Source organism: Prionailurus bengalensis, chromosome C1 (assembly GCF_016509475.1).
Source record: "Prionailurus bengalensis isolate Pbe53 chromosome C1, Fcat_Pben_1.1_paternal_pri, whole genome shotgun sequence".
Classification (NCBI taxonomy): Eukaryota; Metazoa; Chordata; class Mammalia; order Carnivora; family Felidae; genus Prionailurus; species Prionailurus bengalensis.
Genome location: NC_057345.1, coordinates 80,201,719 through 80,217,927, shown reverse-complemented (window position 1 = coordinate 80,217,927; position 16,209 = coordinate 80,201,719). Strand labels below are relative to the sequence as shown.

Sequence of the window (16,209 nt, the reverse complement as noted above, 5' to 3'; positions counted from 1 at the left end):
CAAAGGATCATCTCCCCAAGGGGCCAGCTCTGTAACTGCAAAGGTGGTTGTGTATGTCTGTCTGCTGTCGTTACCAACTTTGCAAAGCCGGGAGACCAGAGTCTTCTATAGCAGGGATAATTAAAAGAGAACAACAGCAACAACAACAACAAAAAAAACAACAACAAAAAGAAAGCTTCCGATATACCATTTTCCCTGTCATTCTTCCCAACCCCCAACATACACATTTTTCTTCTATACAGACCTGTGTATTTAAGGGAAATTGGATATAGATAGGTATGCCTTAGCGTGGAATGAAACCCACTAGCTTTTTAGAGAGGTTTAAAGTCTATCCCTATTCGTTAAAAATTGGAAATGGCCTGAAACAAGGCCAGAGATCCTATGGAATCTTTAAGTAATATAATAATAATGTAATAACATTGCTTCCTCCCAAGGACACCCTGCAGAACCCAACAGTGAAAGACTTCTTGAATAGTCAGCTTGACGAGGAAGGTATTACTGTAGAAACTGTGCTGAACTTCCTGTATGAGGGTCCTCAAGAGAATCAGGCCGATGACGTGGCCAACTTTGACTGGAGGGATGTATTTAACATCACTGATCGCACCCTACGCCTGGCTAGTAGATATCTGGAGGTAAGGCATCTCATTTTCCCCATTGATGAACCAGGAATTCTCACAGTTCCCAAACAGAGATGGATCCTGTTCTCTAATAGCTTATGCACACTTGAAACAGTTCCCTTTTTACATCTCCTACCTCCTGATGGCTCCCTGACTCCACCCTGGCTGCTCCTCCTCCCTTGTAGCCTATACCGTAGTTGTGCTTGTCCTCAGCCCTCTCTTGTCTGCCATAGCTTCGGTCATCATTGGCCTCAAGTTCTGAGGTCCCACTGCTTTGTAGAAACTCTCACCCCCAGGTTCTGCAGGCACATCAGACTCAATATATCCCCAAACAGATTTTCCTCCCGTAAAATCTGTCCTCCTCTAGCATTTCCTACCCTGATCCCTGTCCTCAGCGTTATTCCTTTTTTTTTTTTCTTACAATAGGAATGATTTTCATTTTTTTCCTTCTATAATTAATTAGTTTGTTTTTTAAAATTTACATCCAAGGTAGTTAACATATAGCGTAATAATGATTTCAGGAGTAGAATTCAGTGACTCTTCACTTACATGTAACACCCAGTGCTTCTCCCAACAAGTGCCTTCCTTTATGCCCCTCACCCATTTAGCCCATTCCCCCACCCAACACCCCTCCAGCAACCCTCAGTTTGTTCTCTGTATTTAAAAGTCTCTTATGGTTTGTCCCCTTCACTGTTTTTATCTTATTTTTGCTTCCCTTCCCTTATATTCATCTGTTTTGTATCTTAAATTCCACATATGATTGAAGTCGTATGATATTTGTCTTTCTGTGACTAATTTCACTTAGCATAATACACTCTAGTTCCATCCATGTTGTTGCAAATGGCAAGATTTCATTCTTTTTAATCACTGAGTAATACTCCATTGTATATATATACACCACATCTTCTTTATCCATTCATCCGTCAATGGACATTTGGGCTCTTTTCATACTTTGGTTATTGTCAATAGTGCTGCTATAAACATTGGGGTTCATGTGCCCTTCGAAACAGCACTCCTATATTCTTTGGGTAAATACCTAGTACTGAAATTGCTGGGTTGTAGGGTATTTCTATTTTTAATTTTTTGAGGAACCTCCATACTGTTTTCCGGAGTAGCTGCACCAGTTTGCATTCCCACCAGCAGTGCAAGAGGGTTCCTCTTTTCTCCGCATCTTCGCCAACCTCTGTCATTGCCTGAGTTGTTAAGTGTAGCCATTCTGACAGGTGTGAGGTGGTATCTCATTGTGGTTTTGATCTGTATTTCTCTTGATGATGAGTGATATTGAGCATCTTTTCATGTGTCTGTTAGCCGTATGGATGTCTTCTTGGAGCTCAGCACTGTTCCTAATTCTCAAGCCAGAGATTTTAGGGTCATCCTTTTTACCTTCTTCACATTTGACCCAACAGCTATTATTTACTGGGTGTTTCTTTGTGCCAAGCACTGTGCTACGTGCTTTTATACATATTAGCTCATTTAGTCCTCACAAGAGCTCCACAAAGTGTGCACTGTAATCATTCTTATTTTACAGATGCAGAAGCTGAGGCTTAAAGAGGCTAAATAAGATCTCCTCCTGTAGCTGTTATGTATAGCAGATAAGACCCAGATCTGGGTGTGTCTGAATTCAGAGCCTGCCCTACTGACCCCTCTACTGCCTCTGTCATGTCCAGTCACTGAGGATAATTGTGCACCCAATTCTAACACATGATGCTTTTTCCCATACCACCAAGAAATTCTTCAACACCAGCTGGATGTCCTGCATTTCAACTCAATTCTGACACTGCCTGGAGTTAGCATCAGATCCCACAGGTTAAGGGCTCAGTCCCATGACACTGGCCCCCAACCCTACTTCAGACACCACCCTCACTTCTGCCCACAAGTTTAGATCACAGGTTCCCATGAATCCTTCTTGGATTCAGTTAATTTGTTAGAGCAGCTCACAGAATTCAGAAACATTTTACTCATTAGATCACTGGTTTATTATAAAAGGATATAACTCAGGAACAGCCAAGTGGAAGAGATACATAGGGCAAGGGAAAGGGTGTGGAGCTTAAGTGTCCTCTCTGGGCACTCCATTCTCTCCAAATCTCCACATGTTCACCAATTCAGAAGCTCACCAAACCCCATCCTTTTAAGTTTTTATGGAGGTTTTATTACTTAGGCATGATTGATTAAACCATGGCCATTAGTGATTGAACTCAGTTTCCAGCCCACTTCTCTCCCTCCCCTCCTACCCTCTGATCACATGATTGGCTCCTCTGGAAACCAGTCCTCATCCTTAGGTGAGGTATAAAAGTCACCTTATGAACGTAACAAAACACACCTTAATGGTGCTCTTCACTTAGGAAATTCTAAGGGTTTTAGGAGCTCTGTACCAGAAACAGACAAAGACCAAATACATATATCTTATTATATGTCATGGCATCACACTGAGCTTTATCTATCTCCTAAATATCTCTCAACTTCACCTCTTGCTTTTTAGGCTCTGAGTTCTGGAGGCATTATCATCTCTCTACCAGCCAGTAGAGAGTAGTTTCTTCCCTGGGTTCCAGGGTCCAGTCTCTGTTGGATCAGGCATTTCTCCAGAGTTACATCCCAAACACACATCTGCCGGCATCACTCTCATGCTTAAAATCTCACTGACTCAGTCCCCAGGGAACAGAAATCCCTTCCACACCTGCCACAGCCCACCTTCCCAGTCATCGCTTGCTCACACACCTTCTGCTCTTCTCCACTGGCCCTTTTGCCACCCTCAGACATACGCTGAATACTCAGGATTTACTGTGTGCAAATGCTGCCATTTATTAGAGCTTTTTTGCCTAAACAGAAAAAGATAATTTTTTGGACATAACCTGGAAGTTCAGGGGCTCTAGGGATTGAATGACGCCATGGGATCCTTATGTCTTTCCATCTCACATTGTGCTTGCTTCTGCTCAGCTTCAATCTCAGCTCGGCCCTCTCCATTTGGTGGTGCATCAGCTGCTCACAGCCCTCAGTGATTTTCTTCACCCCCAAAATTCTGCAAAAACAGGGAGTGGCTTTCCTATACCATAAGCATACTCCTGGATAGTTCTCTGATTGGCCTGGCTCTACCTATCCCTGAGTCTCTTGGGGGATTGTGTACTATGATGTGGAGGTCTAGGTCATATGTCCACCATGGAGTAAGGAAAGCAGAGTTAGCTTAATCTGAGTCTCAGGGACTGAGCAGGATTACTGGAAAGTGGAGGAGGCTGTTTCCTCCAAAAGAAGAAACATAAGGCAGAAAAGCCTGAAGTGACTTTTCCTTCCCCATCTGTTGAGCTTCCATTCAGTCATTCTTTGAGAGTCAGCTCTCAGATGTCCCTTCTGCTTCAACATAAATTTTAGCCATTCAGTCCTCTGAGCTTCCTCTACCACCTGTATCCCCATCCCTGGCCACGTCACTACCATCCACCTGCTGTGGTTATAACACAGGCAGGACTCTGGGGGGGGGGGGCAGAGGTGGAAGAGAAGAGCTCTATTCCTTTATTCTTGCAGAATGGAGTTCATTGGTTCTCACAGTGTTTTTGTTAGGTACATCAGTAGTAAAGAATACTTCTTTTGTTTGACTTGACATTTGCATGGTGACACAGAGGTCTTAAAGGATTATTTTTTCCATGTAGCTTATGCTTAATGTAGCACCAGGCAACCCAACAGGTACTTAATATATACCAACTGTTTAGATGGATAAAAATTCAGTTTCTAGAACCATATTGCTTGGGTTCAAATCTCTGTTACTTGTGCCTCAGTTTCTGAATCTGTAAAATGGGGATATTAATAGTACTTACCTAACAGGCTTGATATGAGAATTAACTGAATTAATTCATGCAAAGCACTTGGAACAATTCCTGGAATATAGTAAGCACTTTAATACTAACTTTTTAACAATATACAAACCAACCAAAAATAAGGTTTAGGAAGAGGACTGGTATTAGTGAAATCAGACCCAGCCGCTGAGCTGTTCCTGGTGCCCTTGTAGGGATTTTTGAAGGAGCTGATCATATCCTGTCTCAGCCACCAAGACTTCCAAGAGCCTTGCAGTCCCATTAACCAAGCTAAGTGCTCCTAAGCAAAGGCCATAGTGGCCACAGGCCAGTGGCCTCCCCCAAGTGTTCCTAAGAGTGGTTTTGGTGGAGTCACAAGCCCAGCAGGTGATTATGATGAGGTGTCTGGTCTTCCTGCTGTTGCAGAGGTAGGAGAGAGATGGAAAGCAAGGGGGCGATGAACTGAAAGGGGAAATGTGCAGTGAGGAAGAAACCAATCATTGCAGTGGGTCCTGGGATTTTCTGCTTTTGTTCTTGTGCTTCAGGAAGTCTGGAAGAGACTTGGAGAGCCTCCATCTCCCATCCTGATGACTGCTTAAGAGCAGATGGGGATGAGACCTCCTCCCCAGTGGCTCTAAGAGTCTCTTCAGGACAGGAGAGCAAGTATGTTTCTTTACAGGCTATTTAAGACTCAAATGAAGCTCTCCTTTTCAGGAATATGACTTGCACTAAAGAGGTTTAAGAACTTCCTCTTGGGCCACGCTTGTTGTCTACTTCCCTGCGTGTTCCAAGAAAGAAAAAAATCATTTCAGGACAATTAAGCAAAAACAGCCTTTTAAGTGAAAATTATGTTGATCTAGGTCAATGTGGTACTCAGATGTGATATTGAACAATAACACAAGCTGTCAGAACTAGGAGTAAAGACCTTTAAGCCTTTTGTCTTTATAGGAAAAGGGAATGATTTAATTGGTTTTCTCTTCAACTGATAGAAAAGTTAAATCTGCTTCCTTTCTACTTGGAATGAGGCTTTAGTTACTGGAAATTCCATTAAGTAGCCTGGAGAGTTCTCAATCCCCTGGAGCCGCCTTGCCGGGTCACTTCTATGCAATTTTAGGCTACTGCTTGTAGAAACTTCTCAGCTGTCCAGTGAGGACAAATGGGCCTGAATCTCTGCTTCTTATGAGCTAAGTCACTGTGAGAAATTCACTTTACCTGCTAAGGCTCAATTGGCTTATATGTAAAATCCAGATAACACAACAGACTTCAAAGAGTTGATGTCAGGACAAAATGAGAGAAGTGTGCAAAGCAGTCTGTATGTTCATGCCATTGATAGTTTGGCATGTGTATAAATTCTCAACCTTGGGTTCTGGCTGTTAGGTGGGGGTGGTAATGCCCTCCTTTTCAGGCGGCTATGAGGGTCAATGGGAGAGGGCTGGATGCATAGTAGAGACGTTCCATGCATGGCAACTCTTCCCCTGAACCACAGACCAGGTAAAGTCTTTCTCAGATTGAAAAACTTTGTGTAAACTTTAGTGAGACACTATGAAGCTACTATTTACATTAACCTTAGTGAAATGGCTTAGAATCAAGACGGCCAGATCATTCCTGAAGGCCCAGAAGGATGGCTCTGCCCTGGGCTCCATTTTGTAACTTCTGTGGACAGTGGTCCAGTGGCTCTAGAACTTCTCCTGTACTCAGAGTACCTGCTCAACAAGACGCTTCTAAAATCTCATTCATTCCATAATCCTCTGATCCCCTGCCCTTAGCAGGGAAAAAGAAAGAAATGAACATAAAGGCAGCCTTCCTAGTGAGAACGTGGGCAATGGGCTAGGGAAAGGGGTGAGGGTAGTGTTTGGGGAGCCTCACATCTCAAACATATGGAGAGATTCATTTCTGCAGGCCTTCTGATCACCATCTTCCTCACATTTAAGGAGACTGAAGGCAAATGAGTCTTCACATAGGTAAATCTCTTAAACTGGTATATGTATACTTTATGGTCATAATTTATGTGTGTCTTACATATATTTTTTTCTTGAGAAAAACACAATGGAAAAATTAACAAATTATTCCTCTGATTACCCTTTAGTTAAAACAAACATACATACCCCTCCCCTTTGATTTCTTTGTTTAGTGAAAGATTAGGCCTGGCACAAATGGGATACTGTTTAGAGTTCACAGTGTATTTAATTTACATAGTATATTTGAATTTCAGGTCTTGAATTTCGCATCAGGAAGCTGAATTCAGCCAAATTTCAATATTAAAATACCTCCAATCAAGGCATAAAATTGTATTTGAACCAGTCAAAGCTACCTTTCCCTAAGTCTTGAGAAAACATGCCCTCATTAACTGGTTTTGCCTCAGATGTCATCACAGTCAGTATATGTGTATAGCTAATATTTGTTTTCTTCATGGTGATTATCTTGCTGATAAATTAGCCATAGTGGGATTTTCTGGACTGCTTTTCCTCTGTACCTTGCATGCTCCTGGCCACATGCCACCACCACCCAACCAGAATGTGCTCAGGGAGTATAGTTTTCAGGCTAGCCTAAGAAAAAATAGGATTAGAAACATAAAGCCACTGATCACATAATATCTTTAGAGTCAGATATGTAGATACTTGTGGAATATCTCTCCTACTGCTTTCTTCTGTTGATGCGTTGGCTCTAGATATGCACTGGGAAGCTAGAGAGAAATCAGGGGAGAGGTAGAAAGTGCAGAAGTCTATACCATCAGAGCAGTGCTATTTAGAGGGCCATGAACTAGATCATAAGCAGTGACCTTATTCTCTGCCTCTTCAATCTCTCAGAAGCGTAGAATGGGACTGAGGAAGGAGAACACAGGTGAGGGGTGAGGGGTGAGCTGGGGTCATGGGTGAAGGGAAGGGACTTGAATTTGAGGCACTTTTATATGCCATCTCATGTAAGCCTCCTAACTGCCTGCCAGTAGGCATGATTGTTTTCATTTTATATAATTAAAAACGGAGGCTCAAAGAAGTTGACTGACTTGCCTAACAGCGCAGCAGATAAGTGGGGGATCCAGAATTCAAGTCCAGACCTGTCTGGCTCTAATGAGGAAGTTCTTTCTTTTATACTATGAGGGGCACATTGGTGGGGGCTCAGTATGTATTGTCTGGATAAATTATATAATGAGTTGAATGAAGACAGCAATTATTTTGTAATACTCTGAATGATAGACATTATTTTGATTGGGACTTTTCTGCTTGGAAATAACTAGATTTAGAGTGGGAAACCAAAATGATTTTAGCTGATCTGGTCATTCATATATTCGCATGCACTGAACTACCTACATCTGAATACAAATAATCCCTGACCCCTAATAGCTCACACTTTATTGGGAGAGATAAGCATGATATTAAATAACACTATATTAATGGTCTCTCAGAGGACTCCTAGAACAATAATTCATTCTGATGGAGTAGAAACAAATTGCACAAATCCAAATTCACATGTCACCTATCCTCCAAGAACTGTCAGTTCTTCTCCAAATCATCTCTGAAATCCCTGCTTCCTCTCCTCCACGTATGGCCTCTGTTCAGAGTCTGTATTATCTCTCCTAGCTGGTCCCTGGATCTCCATTCTCTTCTACTGCTTCTATCAGCTCCCACACTGCCTCCAGTGAGGTCTTTGTAAAACCAATTTCACCATGACATTCCTGCTGAAAGCTCCTTAGTGACACCTGAAAGCTCCTTAGTGACATTCCTGCTTAGGATCCTTAGTGCTGAAGGCTCCTTACCGCCTTGCTGTAAAGGTGAAGACATTCCCAGTCTAGCTCCTCCAGGAGTCTTCCGCATTGTATGAGATGGCATGCTGCCCCAGGCCTCCCACCTGGACAGCCAGACTCCTCCCCTCCTTCACCTGCTGGCTCCCCTTCAGGATCAGCGCCTGTTTTTCAGGCCTTCCTCTACACATGCTATTCCTCCATCGTAGCCCTTGATAATTATTGTTCATAAGCCTCCCCATCCCCATAGACCTGAGCCCCTTAAGGGCTGAAACTCTGTCTTATTTATCTTTTGATTTCCCACTTTATCTTAGTGGAGCTGCAGTGACATGAAGTAAATGCCCATACATGCCAAATTAAGACTGAAAATACATATATGCTCGGTCTAAAAGATTGAACTTGCTGGCTAAGCAAGGCAGAAAGATACTTTCAGGCAACAGGAAGAGCATAATCACAGCGCAGAGGTGTGGCTGTAGCATCAGGGGAGTAGGTGGGGGTAGGGAGGAGCAGCAGTGTCTGGAGATGAGACTGGAAAGGTCAGCTGGCCTGGCTTCTGAGAGCTTTTACTCTGTAGGTTACAGGATGCCATCTCCAGCACTTATTCATGGGTTCTGTGATTTGGGGCTACAATACAATTCCACCTCCTGAAAAATGAGGGTGATAACCTGAGCTGCAGTTTGGGAAGTGTTTACCAGAGTGGCTGAACTGGCTATTTGTAATCAGAATGTGCTCTGACTGGACAGTGCCTGACTCTGGTGGTTATGAAACACTTTGAATACAGTAACACTGACCTCCCGGAGTTGTTGGAATGATTAAACTCGAAAGCTTTGAGAGCTCCAGTCTTCTGCAATTATTATCCAGGTTATTATGTCTTTCTTTGGACCAATTAGATAGAAAGCATTATCTGGTGGCTTTGCCCAGTGTATATCTTTGTGCTCCAACTTGCCTTTTTTGTTTCATTATTTATTTGTTTTAGAAACAGACATTTTTTTTTAGCAGCTGTGCATTTCCTGTCCCTTTGTTTTCCAGTCGTGGTGCATTTCCTCACTCTTTGTGGTAGAAGGTTTCAGATGTCTGTCCACAGTGCCCAGTGTGTTAGATAAAATTTATTGTAGTGCCTTTGGCCTCTCTGTCTCACCATCCCAACCAACTTGAGCAGCCCAAAGCTATTTTATTTGGTGGCTTTTTCCACGTGGTGGGAAATGAATGTTAAGTGTTAGAGTCTAGAGCTGCCAGGAAAGTCATTCTGGGATGTTTGCCCACATCCATTGGCACTTTTCAAAAGGAACCCCAGGTGTCCACATTAACACCAGCAGGACCACCTCAGGCCTCCATTGGCATTCATCAGCTGCTTTGTTCTCAGCCTTAGTATGGAAGTTAAAGATGTAAGAGGCAGGACTACAGAGCCTACATCTCTAAGGGTGCAGCCTCTCCCTTATCCCTGGACACATCCTGGGTGTATTAGTCAGAATATGTCCGCGCAGGGCGCCATTCCCCTGTGATTATCAAGTTCAAACAAAAAGAGAGATTCTTTCTTTGCCTCCACTGGGCCACGCTTCCACTTGGTATATAATTTAATTCATCTATTACTTAATGTGTTTGAATTTAGCGTCTGGCAGGTCAGAGTTGAAGAAGGAAGCCTGCTGCCACTGCAGCTTCTCCTCCCAAGGTGGTGTTTGATTTAGCAGAGTAAACAAATGACTGCATTCTCTAGGGCTCTTGAGCACAGCTGCCTGCCGTGGAGAGAGCTTGGACCTCTTCCGCTAGGGTGAACTCTGCTTCCTGGGGAGTATCAGCAAAACAACCAACGAGGAAATGTAGGGCTTGTGCGGACTTCAAGTGCTGGTCACCTTGCCACCGGGGTCTGGCTACAGCAGTTGGGAAATGAAGGGAACGAGGAAGCCTTTTCTCTCGTCCTACTGCCCTTGGCTGTCACAGGGCATTGTAATGGTTCTCTTTTCAGATTCTGAACTCTGGTTGCAAAATTTGCCTGGAATCATCAGCCTCTGAGGGCATAAGACACAGACTTTTTATTCACAGAAGATGCCCTTTGAATTTTTTTCCCATTAGCGATGCTATCTTTATGTTGAGACCCTTAAACTGGCCAATTCTTACCTACCTACAGTATTCTTCCCTAACGTCCATGACCATACAGTTTCTCTCTGTGTAGAATCAGATAGCTTTTCTAGATAGACTCCATGGCCTCAGCCTTGTTAGAGCCTACTATGCTTTCACTTATAAGCTAATCAGACCAAACCAAATATGCCAAAATCCATGACCCTAGCTATGGGTTTAGTCATTCATCTTTGCCTCCCAAACACACTCATGCACACACTCACATAAGTGTACATGCCCATTATCCGAGATTTTAACTTCAGGGACAAGAGCAAGTACAAACAGATAATGAGGCCACTTGCTCTGAGGCAGGTGACCTCCCCATGAGAATACAAGGGTACATCATGAGTCATATCTCAGAGGATGACCCAGGAACTTCTGACTTATGTCCAAAACAGCTTCCAAAATTACTGCACCTTTACTTGAGGGAGATTTGGTGAGGATGACGTTCTGGATTATCTTCATAAGACCTTCCTCTGGGTAGAGTTGTCTGACTTTCACTGGATGGCCAATGAGCAGCTAGTGAACACTAGTGATTTAGGACACACCCCCACCCATATCCCCATTGCCCAGGAGGGACACAGGCTTTGGCTTCAGTCTATAGTATTGTTGGAACCAGATAAAATGCTGTAGATCAGCTTGGGATGGGTTGTGTTCCCAGCCATATTATTGAAAGAAAATAGCTGCCCTCCTTCCCCAACAGACAGCTGTCACAAATGAAGGGCAACTTGGCAGGGGCTTAAAAGCCGTTAGACTTTGTTGACTTTTAAAATATTTTGCAAAAACAGTAATAAAAGTGGTATTTATCAAATTCCCCTTATTTGTGAGACCATTTAGTGTCCTCCGTGGTTAAAATATAGGCTCATTCCATGTATGTCAATCATTTGCCAATAAAGTGGTTTAAAAAAAAAAATAGGCTCACTCCAGAGCAATTTTGCCTCTTTATGCTTCATACATGAGCTTGGAATGATAATGATAACTGACCTCATGACGTGGTTGTAAGGATTCAAGGGTTAATATGAGTAAAGCCCTTGGCCCAGCTTGGGTATGTAGTAAGCCTTCAGTAAGCATCAGCTTTTATTCTTACCAGGAGGCACTGGCTGGCCCTTCCCAAACACTGTCATGTGACCCTTAAAACACACCTATGAGGGGTAGGGTGTATCTCAGTTTTGCCAATAGGGAAACACAGACCATACAATCAGAAAACAGCAGAATGGGGATGGCATTCAAGGCTGTTTGTCTCTTAAACACTATGCCATATCACTTTCCAAGATGGGGAAAATAGCTGTGAAAATGGGTCAGATGTTTCAGGATAGAAATGAGTGTTTGAGAACCTATTAAGTTTTGTTTTTCCACAGAGTATCAGGGTACCAATCTAGGGGGAGGCAGCAGGAAACATGACTGTGAATCAGCTGCCTGATAAAACAGCCAGGATGGAGCCCACGTCATTGTGGGTCTCAACAATGTCACTGAAAACATCAGCTGCTTATTCCAGTATGGATTTCCCTTTAAGACATGAAAGGAGAGTTCAAAGAGAATGAGCTAGATGTCTCAGAAAGTCACATTATTAAAATATATTTGTTTTTAATAGCTTTTTTGCTTCAGTGAGAGTTACACTCTCATTAACATTATACCAAAAACTCACTTTCCACTAATTACTCCTAGTTTATCCTCTGAATCCAGGGTGCACAGGATTATGTTCAAAATACAGTAGTAAAGCTATATTTCTTACAGCATTCAAGATGTCTAAATTTAAATCAATTCAATTCAGTAAACACTTACTGCGTCCTTTTCATGAGAAAACACTCTTCCAGAGACCACAGTGAACAAGAATGGCCCTTGACCTCTGATAACTTACTGTCTCTAGAGCTTTGATGACCAAAGCAATAACCTGTGGCAACATGTGGCTAAATTTTAATTAAAGAAAAAATTCAGTGCCTCAGATGCGCTAGACATTTTCAAGTGCTCAATAGCTTTTTTTGGTTACTGGCCACCATATTGGATAGGGCAGATATAGAACATTTCCACCATGTGGCAAGTTCTGCTGTACAGTGCTGCTCTGCTGGACAGGGGCAAGAGATCCTCCTGTTTTGGAATTCTCTTGCCCTGACTTTGTAGAGTAAGTGTGGCTTACTCTTAGAGGAACGTGTGGAAACAGCACTACCCTTCAGGCTTGATGTTTGAAGACACGGATTCAGATTCTGCTCCTGACCTGTATTGATCTTGGGCAAGGCCCTTTGCCCTTCTGGTGCCAGTTTCCTCTTCAGTAAAGCAAGGATATCAGACCACAAAACCTCTATGACTCCTTCTGTCCAAATGCCCTGTGATACTGTGAGTGAATTTGTAGAATAGTCCGTGTGTCACAGTGTACCACAGCTAAACTATGATGAATCCCATCTCCCAAAATAATTTTTTCATCTTAGAAATTTAATTTCAAATTCACCTTAATTGTCAATACTAAAATTCTATATACACAGACCTAAACTTGCTAAACTGATTTATTTATTAATTTATTTTTATTGGTTTTTTTTAAAGATTTTTTTAAGTCATCTCTATACCCAACATGGGGCTCAAACTTATGACCCCAAGATCAAATAGTTGTATGCTCTACCAACTGAGCCAGCCAGATGCCACCCAAACTGATTTTTTTTAATGAGATTATTTTATTACATTTTTATTGGACAGGGTCTCCCCAGAGGAAACTTAAATGTGTTTCTTTTTCTTCCTTTTTAAATGTACTCTAGCAGTTTAGTTTTGATGCTTCCTTGCCCAAGCAGGTTGTCAGTTCTCTGTCCCCCTAGGGTGCTTTTAAGTACTGACCAGGGCTAGGAGTCACACCCTTGGTCTTAGACTGTGGTGAAAATCTATATTCCCTGCCCCCCCCCCCCAAAAAAGGAAATCATAAAATACCAAACCCTGTGTTAGTTCCATCCAGAAAAAATAAACACATGTTTAGGACTTTCAGTGTCATGAGGTACTAAGTCCTTTAGTGCTATGCTGGGCAATGCCTGTTTGCAAAAGAATAGCTGGGTCAAGAAAATTTCCTATTTTTTTAATTCTGTGATATATGACTATACTTGTGGTTTTTTTTTTTTTTAACATGTTACTTGTTTTTGAGAAAGAGTGCATAAGCAGGGGAGGGGCAGAGAGAGAGGGGAGCAGAGGATCCAAAGCAGGCTCCAGGCTCTGTGCTGACAGCAGTGAGCCCATGTGGGGCTCAAACTCACGAACCATGAGATCATGACCTGAGCCGAAGTTGGACGCTCAATTGACTGAGTTACCCAGGCACCCCACTTACTGGTATTTTAAAAAGAAATTCCACTTCCATTTAAGATAACTTAGTATGGTGTCACTTAAGCCTTGGCCCTCTATATTTTCTCATTACCTGTGTTCCTCTTTCCCATATCATCTGGAAAGCTAACAGTTTCTTTTGTTTCCTTTCTTTTTATCTAGAAGACTGAGAACATTACATGGGACCTGCTCCCAGGATGTGGAGCCTGAGGTGGGACAGTTTAGTTCAGAAGGCCCAGAGAGGGTGGGTTTGCAGTACTTTGTTGTTCTGATTCAGCTCCTTGGCCACAGTGAGGGTTCTGGTTGACCCTCTGAGGTTTCCTAAAGGAGACTTAGCAGTGAGGGGTTGGGTGAAGAGTTGGGCTTGCCTACTTCTTACCAGGTCAGCGGGAGCTCAGGTGTCTGATCAGTTCCTTTATGACCTGTCCACCATCCTTGCTTCTCTACTTCAGATATTAGTTGTGGGATCAAGTGAGCTAGAGTTTGATACCTACTCCACCACTTTGGGGAAGTTACTCAACTTCTTGGAACCTAAGTTCCCTGGACTGCAAAGTGAGGATAAATAATAACTGTGCTCTCCTGCTTTACGAGACAGTTGGAAGCGCACAGTTGGGGCAGTGGACCAGGCTATATCCGAGGTTCCTGACATGAGGGGAGGAAGTCTGGGCCTCCTGGACAGTGGGGAGGGAATCCACGGCCAGCCACTTGCTAGCTGTGTGACCTCTGTCAGATCTCCTCCAGTTCTGTTTCTTCTTCAGTAAACTGAGGATTCCAGATAACTCACAGACTCTGTGTAAGTTTATGTGTTCCTTTAAGCCTCTGTCACAACTGCCTCCTAACCAGTCTTCCTGCTTCCCTTCTTGCCTCACCAGTGACTGAAACACAGTCGGACCCCACACATCATACCCTTGCTTAAAACTTTCCACTAGTTTCTTATGCCTTTTTAGAGTTTGTCTTGAAGGCCTCTGGTTAGCATGGAAAGCTGCATGTCCTAGGAAACCCTTTTCTGGTTGGTCACACTGCAAGTGCAGTAGGGCAACTGATGTCCCCATCCACCTTCCTAGTGCTCACCTGTCACCACTCACCTCTGGTCACTGCCACTTGTCTGCACATTGGAAAGAGCATCCAGCACAATGCTGATGCCCTGGCCCTCCCTTTTGAGGGTCTGATGTCATTGTTTGGAGTGGTGTCTGAGAGTAGGTGTCTATGTAAAGCTCTCCAGTGGTTCTAAACACAGCCAAAGATGGAAACCACTGCTCTGTTCTTGTAGGTCTCCTGATACCCCATATGCTGTTCCCTATGCTGGAGCTGACCTTCCCCTTGATTTTTTCTCTTGGCTAATTCCCTATCCTCATCCTACTCAGGAGTTCCTTCCTCCAGGCAGCCCTCCTATAACCCTCCATGTAGACTTAGCTACTGATGGACTCTCAGACTACCCTGGGCTTGCTTTCATCAGAACCCAGTAATTCTGTATTATGGTTAGTGTACTCCAACCCTCTCTTTATTAGGTCTAGATAGAGCTTCAGAAGAAAGTTTATCTTTCCTCCTTGTATCCCTGGAGCCAGCAGGCTCTGGCACATTACAGGCTCTCGGTAAGTATTCGGTGAACAAATTAATCAAGACAAGGCCATTTGACCTCTCGTGAGTTATATTCTAAGAAACAAACATTGACACAATAACCCTAGTGTATTATAGGAACAAGAAGTTAAGGAAAAATCAGATCCCAGTGTAGTCTAATACCTTAACAAATCTATAAAAGTGAACAAGCCCCAATGTTCAAATTAAAAGAAATTCTTAGTGCTTTTTTGTGGGTAATGAGTTTTGTCTCTTCCGGAGGAGAAAAAAGACCTATTAGAAAATTCTCCCCCACCCACATTACCTGTCAAAACTGTAACTGGAAATGATTTTCCTGACTAAATCATTTTGGCTCTTTCTTTAATTTTCTTTCTTCCTCCTTGTTCTAATCCTTCAGCTGGCCATCATTGTGTGTTTGCAGAGAGGCAGGAAGGTTCGCCACTAGGACTATTTCTCTCTCTCTTTAAAACTCTTTTATCGCCTTGCTTTCTGATCTTCAAAGCAGCCTGTATCCAATGTGACCCCACTCCCTTGCCTCCCCATGCTAAGGAGTGAGAGCTGTGAGTATTTTTGTCATTTTAAAGGCTTGCATATTTGGACAGCCTTGGACAGCCGAGTAGTGCAGCCCTCACTAAATCTGGAGGGATGAGAGCAAGTCAGCATTTGTAGGCCCTCTTTACCCACAAATCTAGACACAGTGAAAAATTGACACCAGACCTCACAGGTAAGCAGACAGTAAGTTCATAGATCTCCTTGCATTTGACCCATCCCTTGGGGCAGCAGCCCTTACCCTCTGCCCTTTTTTGCAGTTGAGACTTTTCTGTTGGTGTTCTTCAAATGCTCTCAACCTTTGTGATTATCTGCAGTGCTTGATCCTGGATAAGTTTGAAAGCTATGATGATGAAATTCAGCTCACTCAACGAGCCCTGTCTCTGCTGGAGGAAAACAGGTTCTGGGCTGGTGTCGTGTTCCCTGACATGTATCCCTGGACCAGTGCCCTGCCACCCCACGTGAAGTACAAGATCCGGATGGACATAGATGTGGTGGAGAAAACCAATAAGATCAAGGACAGGTGATGTTTCAGGCAACCTTG

The 16,209-nt window shown here is 43.1% G+C and overlaps 1 protein-coding gene across 3 annotated transcripts in view; it reads left to right on the top strand.

Annotated features, from left to right (window-relative positions):
• ABCA4 (ATP binding cassette subfamily A member 4) overlaps nt 1-16,209 on the top strand; it is a 131,702-nt gene that overhangs the window by 40,522 nt on the left and 74,971 nt on the right. For all 3 annotated transcript variants that reach the window (XM_043575610.1, XM_043575611.1, XM_043575609.1), the window contains 2 exons: nt 435-632; nt 15,983-16,188. In XM_043575610.1, the coding sequence (XP_043431545.1) occupies nt 435-632; nt 15,983-16,188 (404 nt within the window). The remainder of the gene's footprint in view (nt 1-434; nt 633-15,982; nt 16,189-16,209) is intronic.